The 13534-nt window shown below is 38.6% G+C and overlaps 1 protein-coding gene across 1 annotated transcript in view; it reads right to left on the bottom strand.

Moving 5' to 3' along the window:
* grid1a (glutamate receptor, ionotropic, delta 1a) overlaps positions 1 to 13534 on the bottom strand; it is a 318330-nt gene that overhangs the window by 34242 nt on the left and 270554 nt on the right. Inside the window, exons 6-8 of the mRNA XM_066681522.1 lie at positions 9478 to 9651; positions 5003 to 5164; positions 3696 to 3815 (exon numbers count right to left, since the gene is read on the bottom strand). Of these exons, the coding sequence (XP_066537619.1) occupies positions 3696 to 3815; positions 5003 to 5164; positions 9478 to 9651 (456 nt within the window). The remainder of the gene's footprint in view (positions 1 to 3695; positions 3816 to 5002; positions 5165 to 9477; positions 9652 to 13534) is intronic.

Genomic DNA, 13534 nt, shown 5'->3' on the forward strand with positions numbered 1-13534 from the left:
CCATCTCTCCCTCACTCTCTGTCTGTCTCTCATTCTCTCTCCAACACACATACACACTCCCTTTGTCACGTTCACAGACAGCACGAATACAGGCCTAATAACACATCTTAATACTGGGCTATTATTTCATTCACCAAAGGGAACAATTAGGATTTTAGTGAGAAAAGAAAACTATAAATCACAGCTCTGCTCTCTCCTCAGGATTCAAAGACTAATGGCTTTTGCAGTCCAGCGAAAATTGCAGGTTCAATTTTTTTTCTTTCACCTTGTGTCCAATCCTTTCCAACGCCGTTTGAAAAACATCATCATGATTCACTTCAATTAAAGTCAGACGAAGCTTACTGGATGACATCTTAAATAGCTTAATTGTCTGAATAAGCTGAATACCAATTTATTTCTTCCATTTTGTGCCAGATGTGCCAGTGAAACACCACTTTCTTTAACACAGAAAAATAAAAATATTGAATAATTACTAATAATATTATATTGAAATCGTTTAAAAACAGTTGACAATTAACAATGTGTGGCCATTTTAAGAAATAGTAAAAGTGTACTAAAATCTACTTGTTTTCATTCATACGTACATTCATACTTCATTTAATTTCATTCATATATTCATTGTTTTACCCAATTCAGGGTCGCTGTGGGTCCGGAGCCTACTCGGAATCACTGGGCTCAAGGCAGGGCAACACACGTATGGAGTATGACTTCCAAGTCGCCATTCCACCTACTAACATGTGTTTTTGGACCGTCAATCACCCAGAGCTGGACTTAAACCCACAATCTCCATGTCCTTGGAGCTGTGTGACTGTGACACTACCTGCTGCACCGCTGTGCTGCCCCTATTTCAAATAGTTATTACATAATGTAATTAATGCTTATAACAAAAGTTTGATCTCTGGTATTGCCACAACCAAGTGTAACCACTCAGAATGATACAAACCAGTGCGAGTGACTGCTGGCTGATGTAGCACAATAGTCTCTACTCTCATCCCAGCGTGTCAATTTTCAGTATTGTTGGATAAGCATCTATGTTATTTATTATATTTGCATAGATTGCACAAATGTGTGTGTGTGTTCCCTGAAGAAGTGATGATGCTCTTCCAGCGACTATGAAAAGGTTTAGTAATCATTCATATGGATCAGTACCTGACCTCACTAATATTTATGTGGTTGAATGCTAAAAAAATCCTAACAGCAATGTTTCAAAACGCACTTTAGTGAGAGTGCTATCAAATTAGCTTTTAAAGGGCCACCTCCTCCAGGGGGGCCTCCAACACTCACTGAGCCCTTTGCTTTCTTGCCATCCTGACTCCTAATGAGGGAGAGAGAGAGAAAGAGAGAGAGAGAGAGAGAGGAGCTGGCATAATGACATAGCTGAAAGAAAACAGGAAGAGGAAATAACATCTCCATCTTCATTAGTCTCTACACACTGAGCATCTGGAAGCAGACTGGGAGGGGGAATAAATACAGAGAGAAAAGGAGGGAGAGGAGAGAGAGAGTGTGTGTGTGAGAGAGAGAGAAATGATGATGGAGAGATGAGAGGGGAAGATTAGACAGAAGAAGGAAAAGAGAGAGTGACACTGGCGACACATCACAGCCCGAGGGGATGAAGGTGTCTGAAACTGAGATCAGTCAAGGAGACTGAACAAAACCTTGTACTTTATACTTACACTATAACAGGACACTCTGGAGCACGTTCTCAATGCCAAACATTGTCCAGAGGGGTGTAAAGCCTCCCAGCACTGAGTTACACAGCAGTGTAAGTACATTCTTGAGAGTGATATAGTATTGTACCTAAACAATCAACATCACAGCAATGTTCCAGCATCTAGTGTAAATCCTTTCCAAGAGAATAGACACTGTTACTGCATTAAAAAAAAAGCTCTGGATTAATTCCAGGTGAGGGTGTTCACAAACTTTTTCCCACACTTATAATGAGCTCCATTTGGGATCAGTTTATAAGGATAATATTGATCTCACTATACTGTAAATATTGCAATACTTATTGGAAAATGCATGATGTTATTTGCCAGTCCTTTTTGGTTATGCCCTGCTTTATGTATCTGGGGGTTTGTGTGTGTGCGTGTGTGTGTGTGTGAATTATGAATGAGTGTTTTCATTAGTGCTGAGTGCTACTGGCCTCAGGGAAGGTCTCTGATGTCTCTGGTTAAAATGAACTAACATTACTAAGCACAGAGCCATCAGAGACCTCTATTAATGACTTGCACCCCTCTTGAACACACACACACACACACACACACACACACACACACACACACACACACCCTATACCCACCCAGGGAGGTATTGTACCAGAAGAAACAACTGGGGTTTATTTCACACATCCTTACTTAACTCAGCCAAACAGTACATCTCCAGGCTAAATCACAAAAATGGAAAGAAGCTGCAGAGTTTCAAACTTCCGTTCAATTAATTGCATGTTGCACATCCTTTTACTATTTTTTGTGTGCACTAAACACAGCACATAAAAACCCCACCTCAAAACAGCGTGAAAGTGGCTCAAATCCTCATATATATGTCAGCTTCAAGAATTGACAATTCACCTGCTGCCTAATGATGTCAGTGTATTGATTTTATAATGATTTTATCAATGTCAGTGGTTTTAATGTTGTGGCTAATTGGTATATATTTGTGTGCATATATAGTATTATGAATTTCGTATCTATTCTATGTTTATAACTCTTCTCTGGAAAACTGAGCATGTGGTGGAATTAGTAGTTTAGTGTTCTCCAATCATGATCTTCTTCAATACACCTTCCCCCTCCCACTTTGGTTGTATCAGGAGATCTAGTTAAAGAGGGAAATAAGAACTGAGTATAAATTGTGGAGAAAACAGTGTGAAAAAATGTAAATGTGTAGTATACTTAATCTCTGAAAAATCCTGAGAGAGAAAGACACAAAGACAGAGAGTTTATCACCATGTTCTGTGTCAGTGGAAGCAGGAACTGTTCAAGCTCTGCAGGAAACTTCATGTCCCTGACACAGCAGGGGCTGTCTATTTCTCTCTCTCTCTCTCTCTCTCTCTCTCTCTCTCTCTCTCTCTCTCTCACACACACACACACACACATATTCCCATTTAAAGAGTAATTATTATTTTGCTTTTCTAAATTTCTGCTTAATCCTGGGATCATTAATCATATTATTATAAATTTCCTCTGAAGCAAAAAGAAACAATCTTGTGTTTGTTCCCTTTTTTTGCTGCTTTAACAATCTCTACTCTTCTGGGAAGGCTTTAGACAAGATGCTAGAACATTGCTGTGAGAAACCGATAGCTTTTGGCTGCATACACATTAATGAGGTCTGGTTGCCCCAAAGACAATTGTTTGGAGCGCCATTACTCCAGAGAGCACAGAAGCCCTAAAGTGTAGTCCCCTCTATTCTTCAAGTGTAGTAACATCATTATGCTTTCATATAAAATATTTAGACTGGTGGAATTCACCAATGGTTTTGGAAGAAAAAAAACCCCAAAAAACAAAATGCTGTATTTGTGCTGTAGACATGGAAAAGTCTAGTCCCTTTCACCATCACTGGACAGGAATCTGAGTACAGTATAAAAATAACATTTGTGCAGGCATTTTAAAACACTTAAAATTCTCCCAGCACAATGCAGGAAGTGAAAACTCATCTCAGCCTTGTTTTACCTCAAGGTGAGGTTTTTCCCGATCACTCACCCGTTTGACATCTTTCCCGAAAGTCTCACTGTAAGTCGTTCCCAGAATCTCAAACTGAGAGTGGGAGTTAGCTCCATTGCTTCGGAAATCCATGAGACCTGTCAGCCCCGAGATCCTTCCCTAAAAGAGAAAGAGAAAAGATAGAACCACTGTCAGAACTAAACCTCCTATCTCAAGTACAGTAACTTTTCAGGGAAAAGGAAAATAAATTCTTAACTTTTTATGGAAGTTAGCAGAAGTTAAAAGGACACTAATATTATTAGCTGTTTTCATAGTCTGTTCATACTCAGATGTATGGGAAATATAAAGGACAACTGGTGTTTTAAAATGATGCAAAACAAAAACGTTAATGCAACCTTTTTTGCATGACAGTTAATGAGATAAACTTTGCATCTTATCCTATATAATATTAATTAATCCATTGTATACTATAAATTTAAACTTTTTCTACTTTGTGTGTGTGTGTGTGTGTGTGTTTGTGTTAATATTCAATAAACCCTAATGAGAACTTGGAGCATTTAAACCAGCCAAAAAAATAAACACAGAAAAAACTAACTTTGCACTCAGAGTTCATCATTTCAGATTTTCCCAAAAATAGGAAATAATACACAATGCCTTGACTGTTATTTGTAATTTTGTGTGTTGGTGCCTGACAGTTTGGTTCAATGTGTTTAACACGGCAACAAAACTGGTACCATTTGGCAGGACAAGTTTAACCTGGGGAAATGCAGTCGTCCAATTACAGAACTTTCTCTGTTATTTTAGCTTCCTCTGAATCTGCTTGTCAAAAAGTTTTAGACTTGTAGAAGCTGAAACACGGTGGGTAAATTCTACTTTATATTCCATGGATAAGGATCTTTTTTCACGCTTCTATGAGCATGAACTGAAATGCAATAATCCAAAGCATCAAGACACGAACCTATGTGCTCCCTGCCCTATGCCATCAGATCCAGGGTTCCAGGTTGTAGTATTTAAAGAAACATTATGTAATATATTTTTACCTTAACATTACAGCTTCAAAATCATTGTGATGCTTCACTAACCTCTAATAGGGAAAAAGGGCCTCTGTCATTAGTCTGAGCTCCGCACTGCAGAAACTGCACTATGTAACGTTTGAAGGAGAATAGGAATCCAACCATTTTTTTTGTGTTCATTGTAGAACAAGAGGCATAAATTTGTCCCTTTTAATTTAAGTCCTATAGTTAGATCTTTGGGTTCAGAGAGAATTCAAGGTAATAGAAGTAGTGTTCATAAATTTCAATAAGCTAGAGTACTCCATGAATATAGCAGCAGAAATGAAAATAAACCTTCTGGATGGTGTCCAGCATTGACCATCCTCCATTCCAGGGTTTGGTCGACTTTCTCATGCAGTTGAGGCTAGCCATGCTATGCCACTTTCTGTCCTCCAACTTTCTGTAGAAGGCATTGGCCAGCATCAGCACACTGTCATACAGGTACAGACTGGACACCTGAGAGAAAACAAGATGGAGAATGTGGGTGGAAAAAAACAGAGAATGCAGCAATGACAAATATTTAGTGGAATAGGTACAATTGCATTCTCAGAGATAGGGGTGTACCCAGGGAACAAGAAACCAAAAACAAGCCCATGGCAGCAAGCCTTATGTTTGCTGAGGATCAAAGCCACTGCGCTATATACTCAGTGACACCACTTTCTGAAAATATCTGATTCAGCTTTGCATTTGTACATTATGTGCCTGGGATGGTTATAAACTTTTAGATTTATTTTTTTTTATATAAAACAATATATTTTTGTTCATTTGAATATTTAATGATTTGATATTTAAGTCTTAATTTGTATTTTCCAAAGAGAGAGAGAGAGAGAGAGAGAGAGAGAGAGAGAGAGCTCTAGGGGGGTTGTGTAAGGGTCATCACACTGAGAGCCACCTGGAGAAAGAAAACAAACTCAAAGCGACATCACTGCAGTCATCACCACGGGAACGAAAGAAGACAAACACCTTGCTAAACTAGACACATCACCCCATCACAAACACACACACACACACTCAAATGCACACACACGCTAGTAAAGCAGGGAGTAGCTGGAAGTAATTCGAAGAGACAGACAATAAGTATATGTGTGTGTGTTTGTGTGTGTACCTGGTGAGTGTGCATGTGTGTGTGGTGTATAAATGTGTAAGTGTGTGTGTGTGTGTGTGTGTGTGTGTGTGTGTGAGTGAGAGTGAGTAAAAGAGGGAGGGAGAGAGAGAGAGAAAGAGAAATAGAGAGATAGATAGAGGGAAAACAAGAGGAATGTACAAGAGAAGAGAAACAGGAAAAAAGAAAGAACGTTAGTATTTATATATGTGCAAGAATGCAAAAGAAGTGGGTTGCAGGGTAAGAGAACAGAAAGTAAATAAAGCAAAAAAAAAAAAAATAGAGTAAAAAGAGCAGAAAGAGAGAGAGATAAACCAAAAGAGGGAAAGAAAAGGCTTTGAAGAATTTAATACAAAATGTATGATATTTAATTAAAGTTATTATTTCACTTGATATTTCTCATTCAAAGCTTTACCTGAAGTAGTAAGGAACGGTTGTGTAAAAAAGAAACAATGTTAGCAATGTTATATTTCAACTCAACCCTATATGCCATTTGATAATAATCATAAGCAAACAAACAAAACAATAATCAAATAAATAAATACATAGCAACAACAATAATAACAGTATACCATTTCTAAGTAAGACTTATATCAAACATTATGCTTGTTTTGTTGTTTTTTCTGTTTCAGATATAACTTCCTACATAAGAGTAACTGAGAGAAGCGAGGTCTTGAAAGAATGTTGAGTTTCATCTTCTATCTTCCATTTTTAATTTTTTTTTTATAATTTGACTTTATTTTCTGCTTTGCACACTTTATTACAAGCATATTAAATGTATGGAAAGTTATTCTATATACTCTGACCAGCCATAACATTATGGCCACATCTTTGTTTCCACACATAGAGCCCATTCTCTCAGCTCCACGGACCATAAAGGGGCACTTTGTAGTTCTACAATTACAGATGTGCAAAACTTTGTTTGCCCCCTTTCACCCTGTTCTTCAATGGTCAGGCCCCCTACAGGAAGCCCACAGAGGTCCACACAGGTATGATTAGGGTGGTGTCACTGCTGAATTGAGAAAAATATCCTGCCAACAGTGTTCTGTGTCCAGAACAGAAATTCAAGCAGTTCATGTGAGAAACGTGAAAACCAGTGATGTTTTTCATGCAGAAATCTAGACAGGGTTCAACAACTTTCGAGAATTAATGGAACTAGAGTATGATATTTTTAAAATATATCACTCCTAGAGTGTCCTAGAGTGCTCCAATGAAACAAAATAGTGAGAAAAACAACTCCTGCAGTTTGGAGGAGAGAATCTGTCTCCCATCCTGCTTTTCCACTTCACACCAAATCAATCTCATCCAGCTCACATCACACAGTGGAGCTCACTCCGTTTCTCACAGAAAACGTGGCTCGGTCTCTGACTTGTCTGTCTCTTGTCTTTGTCTCAGACATTGCAGCTTTAGATTTTCAGCCTCAACGACTTAAAATGTACCCCACGGTACAGTACACCAAAAAATAATGTCTTCAAAAAAACATCATAAATGGTATATCGGATATAACCGGTGTTTCTAATTCTGAGACTCTCCGAGCAATCTTAAGAAATCTATTTCTAGACTTTTTCCACCTGATTTAATTTAATTTATTAGTTAACAGTGTCTTATTCCACTCGCAGCTAATTTGGTTTGTTGCCATGCCCATATATTCAGCATCTTTGGGTTACTGGAAAACTCTTTAAAAATTCCATTTATTATTTATTATTATATTTGCCAATGGAATAAGATATTGTCAGCAGAAAAACAGACATTCCAGTAATGTTTTCACTACTATCTCAAAATAGGAGGTAATACATATAGTGTTTAGATTCATGGTGCTTCCACTTAAGAAGACAAAGATTGAGGAGTAATGTCACGCTCTGGCCCTGTCTCGTGTTTTCCTGCTGTCTGTCTCCCTTGTTTGCCATGTGCTCCTGGCACCTGTTTTTGTTTTGTCCCTTGTCTCTGCCTTAGCTCTGCCCTCTCGTCAGTGTCTACACGTGTCTCCTTTGTTGCCCTGCCCCCTTGTTATCCTTCCCAGGTGATCCCAGGTATTTAAGCCCCCTTGTTTCAGTGTTTCTTTGGTGGACATTATCTTTCTGGCACTGTCAAGTCTATTAGCATCTTCTCTGTATCTCCCTGGTCTGTTAGCATCTTCTCTGTATCTCCCTGGTCTGTTAGCATCTTCTCTGTATCTCTCTGGTCTGTTAGCACCTTCTCTGTATCTCTCTGGTCTGTTAGCACCTTCTCTGTACCTCTCTGGTCTGTTAGCACCTTCTCTGTACCTCTCTGGTCTGTTAGCACCTTCTCTGTATCTCTCTGGTCTGTTAGCACCTTCTCTGTATCTCTCTGGTCTGTTAGCACCTTCTCTGTACCTCTCTGGTCTGTCAGCACCTTCTCTGTATCTCTCTAGTCTGTTAGCACCTTCTCTGTATCTCTCTGGTCTGTTAGCACCTTCTCTGTATCTCTCTGGTCTGTTAGCACCTTCTCTGTACCTCTCTGGTCTGTTAGCACCTTCTCTGTATCTCTCTAGTCTGTTAGCACCTTCTCTGTATCTCTCTAGTCTGTTTGTTTGTACCCTTCTGTACTGTTCTAGTCTGGTCTGTATATAAATATTTGTACCCGTCTGGTCTGCTTGTACCCCTCTGTCCTTGGGTATGTCTGTTAATGTCTGTGGTCTTGTTTTTCTGTTTAATTCATGTTTTCCATGTTCTTAGTAGTCTTTGTTTATCCTGTTTGCTTAGTCCTTGTTCAGTGTTTAGCTCCCTTAGTCTGTGTTTAGTTTTAGTCCTGTGTTTAGCCCTGTTCTTACCTCTAGTTTTGTTAGTCTTTCTTGTTGCTTTGGTTTTCTGTTTCTATACATTCTGTTTTATTGCATTTGTGTCCGCCTCCCTCAGTCCACCCACTATTACAAGTAATCGAATCAGATTCACTCACTGTTTTGTAACTACCGCCACCCTGAAGGGAACCAGTGGGATTTTGTATATTTGTCCCTCAAGTGTTGAGGCTAAACAAGTTTGTTTTTGTGGTGTTTTTTTACTTAGTTTTTTACTTAAGTTTACTTAAAGACATATTGTGGAATTATTAAGTCATAACCTCATCAGATTCACTGTGATCACACTGTAAGGAATTTGTAGGATTCCTGGGTTCATAAAGCTTTATAAATATATTAATAAGATGTCACTATGTATGACTTACATAATACCTTTTTAAATACATTGCTTAGGCCTTTATACTGCTATATTTCTACAGACATATGACTGCCTATAATTATTTATTACTACACAGACACAACAAGAGTACAAAACTTAGTTATGTCAGATTTCTTAATGCCTGCTAAGGACATTCTAGATTTTATAGTATAATTATTACAAGGTTCTGCTCTACAATGCTATAATGCATCATGAAACTTGACTTCATGAAGCCAAACACTCTTCGTCTATGAATTGTTATGCAAGGAAGAGTAGCTACTTAAAAACCACAATGGCATGTATAATAAGGTATAGATGCCATATAAGCTTTGCTTTATGAAGACTCTTCTTACAAATAGGGAGATTAGGGTGGGTCACAACTTAGTGAGAACTGTAAGTCTATATAAAACAAAAATAAAAACCTTAGGGCTTAGTATATAGACAGGATTTCGTCCGATGTAGTAGCTATTATAATGGCTCAGGGTGTTATTACTGACCTCCAGGGACTGAAGGTATCCCTCCTGAGGGTCACAGAGTAGAGAGGAGATGCGGTGGTTGTTCCTCATGCAGCGGATGTTAGTGTCTCTCCAAAGAGGGAAAATCTGTCTGATCACAGTCATCCGACCCAGAGAGCTGTGCACCAGCTCCATGATCTCAGTATCACTCACCTCCTACACACACACACACACACACACACAGAAACACACTTTGTTTTAACCTAAAAAAGCAATAAGTCATGAAGTAGAAAGCTGTACAATGAGTAAATTGAGTAAAAACACATTTTACAACTAAGGGTACAGTACACTGTCAGACAAAAAGGTTTCAGTACATTATTTGAAAGAAGGTCCTTTAAAGGTTCTTTGGTAAATGCAGTGGCATTATTAAGAACCTCAAGCAAGAAACTATTCTTTAGATCGTTAGAGAATGTATATATGATTCAGTCTAACAGTAAACTACTGTTTTATTTAATTACAGAAATTTGTCGTGGACTGAAAAGCATTATGGGTATCTTCACTGTAATTATATCACCCCCATGTGAGCATTTCCTAAGTACAGTAACTTATTGCTAATAGAAAATGATGCTAGGAGACTGGCTGGTCAGCAGAAAACACTTGGAGTTTGACTTGTGTTTGCACTCTAATTTATTTTTGCTCAAAATGTGTCCACAAAAAGGTACTTTGTTTATAAGAGTGTATTGATAGAGTCTCTGAAGTTCTTCTATTTTATTTTCATTAATGTTTATAGCAGTTTTAACAGCATGGCCTTGACATTGCTCAAGTCTATACAAGGACGTTTATGTTGACAAGCTTGAATATGGGTGCATGGGGTTCAAAGAGCAGAGCTGAGAGCTGTAGCTCTGGAGATACTGAAAACAGGTGGAGTGGAGTGTTGCCTTTATCAATAGCTCCCCAGTCCAAATGCACATGTTGGTAAGTGAACTGGCTACTCAAAAGTGTCCATAGGTGTGAGTGAGTATGTGTTGCCCTGTGAAGTTCTGGCACCCCCTCCAGGGTGTGTTCTCGCCTTGCACATGGTGATTCCAGATAGGTTCCGGACACAACACAAGCCTGAACTGGACAAGTGGTTACAGAAAATTAATAGCATATTTTTGAAAAACAAGTCAGGTAGCAGCAAAAGGGGCTACTCTATTGTTATCATATTCAGCTCCAGTTTCCTCCAGTCAAAAAACACATGCTGGTAGGAGGATTGGTGATACAAAAGTGTCCATGCGTGTGAGTGTATGAGGAGTGACTCTTTGATTGTGTGGTGCCCTGTGATGGACCAGTGCCCCACTGAGGGTGGGTTCCTGCCTTGAGCCTGATGATTTCCAAGACTCTCAACAGGAAGAAGCGGTTACAGAAAACAAACGACTAGATGAAGGAGATTGTTGTTAATAATCTTGTAAAAATACAGAGAAATACCTTCAAAAAGATACAACTGAGTATTAAAGAAGTTGTCTGGCAAAACAATCAAATATACATGACTTTCATTTTCCTACTTCCTTTAACTACTTCATCTTACTAATTTCCTTTCTTTTAAATAGGTTTGTATGAAATTAAAACTTAAAAATCTACAGCCAAAAAATATATATAATTTGTGTGTGTGTGTGTGTGAAGGCTTGTGAAGGCCAGGTAACCTATAATCATGCCCCACTTTTCTTCTGCTGAACTAAACCTGTGTTCTGTGCAGTACCAGTCAAATGTTTAGACACACCCACTCAGGGAGGATTTCTTTAGTTTTTGGCCATTTTCCACATGTACAGTATCAGTCAGAAGTTTGGACATCTCATTTAGTGGTTTTTCTTTGTTTTTTTATTATTTTCTACATTGTAAATAAATACGGAAGACATAAAAACGGTGAGGGAACACATGGAAGTCTGTAGGAATCAAAAAAAGTGTTCAACAAACCAGAATATCTTTTATATTTTAGATTCAAAGTAGCCACCTTTTGCTTTGATGGCAGCTTGGCACACTCTTGGCGTTCTCTCAGTCACCTTCATAAGGTCGGCACCTGGAATAATTTTCGGTGAACAACCGTGGCCTCGTCTAGAGTTAATTTGTAGAACTGCTCGCCTTCTTAATGTGTTTGAGACCATAATGTGGGTTGTGCAGAGGCAGGACGGGTACACAGTTCTATACACCTATTCCACCAATGAATAATGAGAAGAAAACTTTTGACTGGCACTGTACATATTTTATGTTTGAACACAGAAGGATTTGTATAGATGTCATTCTGTATTAGTTGTATTGCTGGAATGCACCATGTGTTGTGGGAGGATATATTATACAAACCGGATTCCAAAAAAGTTGGGACACTAAACAAATCATGCATAAAAACTGAATGCAATAATGTGGAGATGGCAAATGTCAATATTTTATTTGTAATAGGACATAGATGACTGATCAAAAGTTTAATCTGAGTAAATGTAACATTTTAATGGAAAAACATGTTGATTCAAAATTTCACAGTGTCAACAAATCCCCAAAAAGTTAGGAAAAGTAGCAATAAGTGGCTGGAAAAAGGAAATTGAGCATATAATGAACAGCTGGAAGACCGATTAAGACTAATTAGGTCAATTGACAACATGATTGGGTATAAAAAGAGCTTCTCAGAGTGTCAGTGTCTCTCTGAAGCCAAGACGGTAAGAGGATCACCAATTCCACCATTGTTGCGCAGAAAGATAGTGCAGCAATACTAGAATGGTGTTACCCAGCGTAAAATAGCAAAGACTTTTAAGTTATCATCATCAACCGTGCATAACATCATCAAAAGATTCAGAGAATCTGGAACAATTGCTGTGCGTAAGGGTCAAGGCCGTAAAACTCTACTGGATGCTCGTGATCTCCGGGCCCTTAAATGTCACTGCACCTCAAACAGGAATGCCATTGTCAAGGAAATTACAGAATGGGCTCAGGAATACTTCCAGAAAGCTTTGTCAGTGAACACAATCCACCATGCCATCCACCATTGCCAGCTGAAATTCTACAGTGCAAAGAGGAAGCCATTTCTAAGCAAGCTCCACAAGCTCAGACATTTGCACTGGGACAGGGGTCTTTTAAAATGGAATGTGGCAAAATGAAAGACGGACGCCAAGTCATCCAGACCAGAGAGGACAAGGATAACCCAAGTTGTTATCAACGCTCCGTTCAGAAGCCTGTGTCACTGATGGTATGGGGTTGCATGAGTGCTTGTGGCATGGGCAGCTTGCATGTCTGGAAAGGCACCATTAATGCAGAGAACTATGTTCAGGTTCTAGAACAACATGTGCTCCCATCTAGACGTTATCTCTTTCAGGGAAGACCCTGCATTTTTCAACAAGATAATGCCAGACCACATTCTGCAGCAATCACAACATCATGGCTACGTAGGAGAAGGATCCGGGTACTGAAATGGCAGCCTGCAGTCCAGATCTTTCACCTATAGAGAACATTTGGTGCATCATAAAGAGGAAGGTGCGACAAAGAAGGCCCAAGACGAACAGTTAGAGGCCTGCATTAGACTGCATTAGACTGCATTAATGGGAGAGCATTCCTATTTCTAAACTTGAGAAACTGGTCTCCTCTGTCCCCAGACGTCTGAGTGTTGTAAGAAGAAGGGGGGATGCCACACAGTGGTTAAAAAATGGCCTTGTCCCAACTTTTTTGGGATTTGTTGATGCCATGAAATTTTGAAACAACATATTTTTTCCCTTAAAATGATACATTCTCTCAGTTTAAACTTTTGATCTGTGATTTGTGTTCTATTCTGAATAAAATATTAGATGTTGGCACCTCCACATCATTGCATTCAGTTTTTATTCACAATTTGTTTAGTGTCCCAACTTTTTTGGAATCTGGTTTATAAAACATTTCCTAAAATTGATACATATTTGATGATTTGTAGTAAATATTTTTACTTGAATGTGTGTCTTGATTGTGTTTTTATAGATAAATCTAATTGATCATATTTTGCCCTGTATCTGTTCTGAGCATTCAGCATACATTTGAATGAATCACATTTTTTGTTTCTTTTTAATCATCACTGTGGAATATGTTCAAGTCAGAAAATGAACAT

The sequence above is a fragment of the Hoplias malabaricus genome, chromosome 1, assembly GCF_029633855.1.
Source record: "Hoplias malabaricus isolate fHopMal1 chromosome 1, fHopMal1.hap1, whole genome shotgun sequence".
Taxonomy (NCBI): domain Eukaryota; kingdom Metazoa; phylum Chordata; class Actinopteri; order Characiformes; family Erythrinidae; genus Hoplias; species Hoplias malabaricus.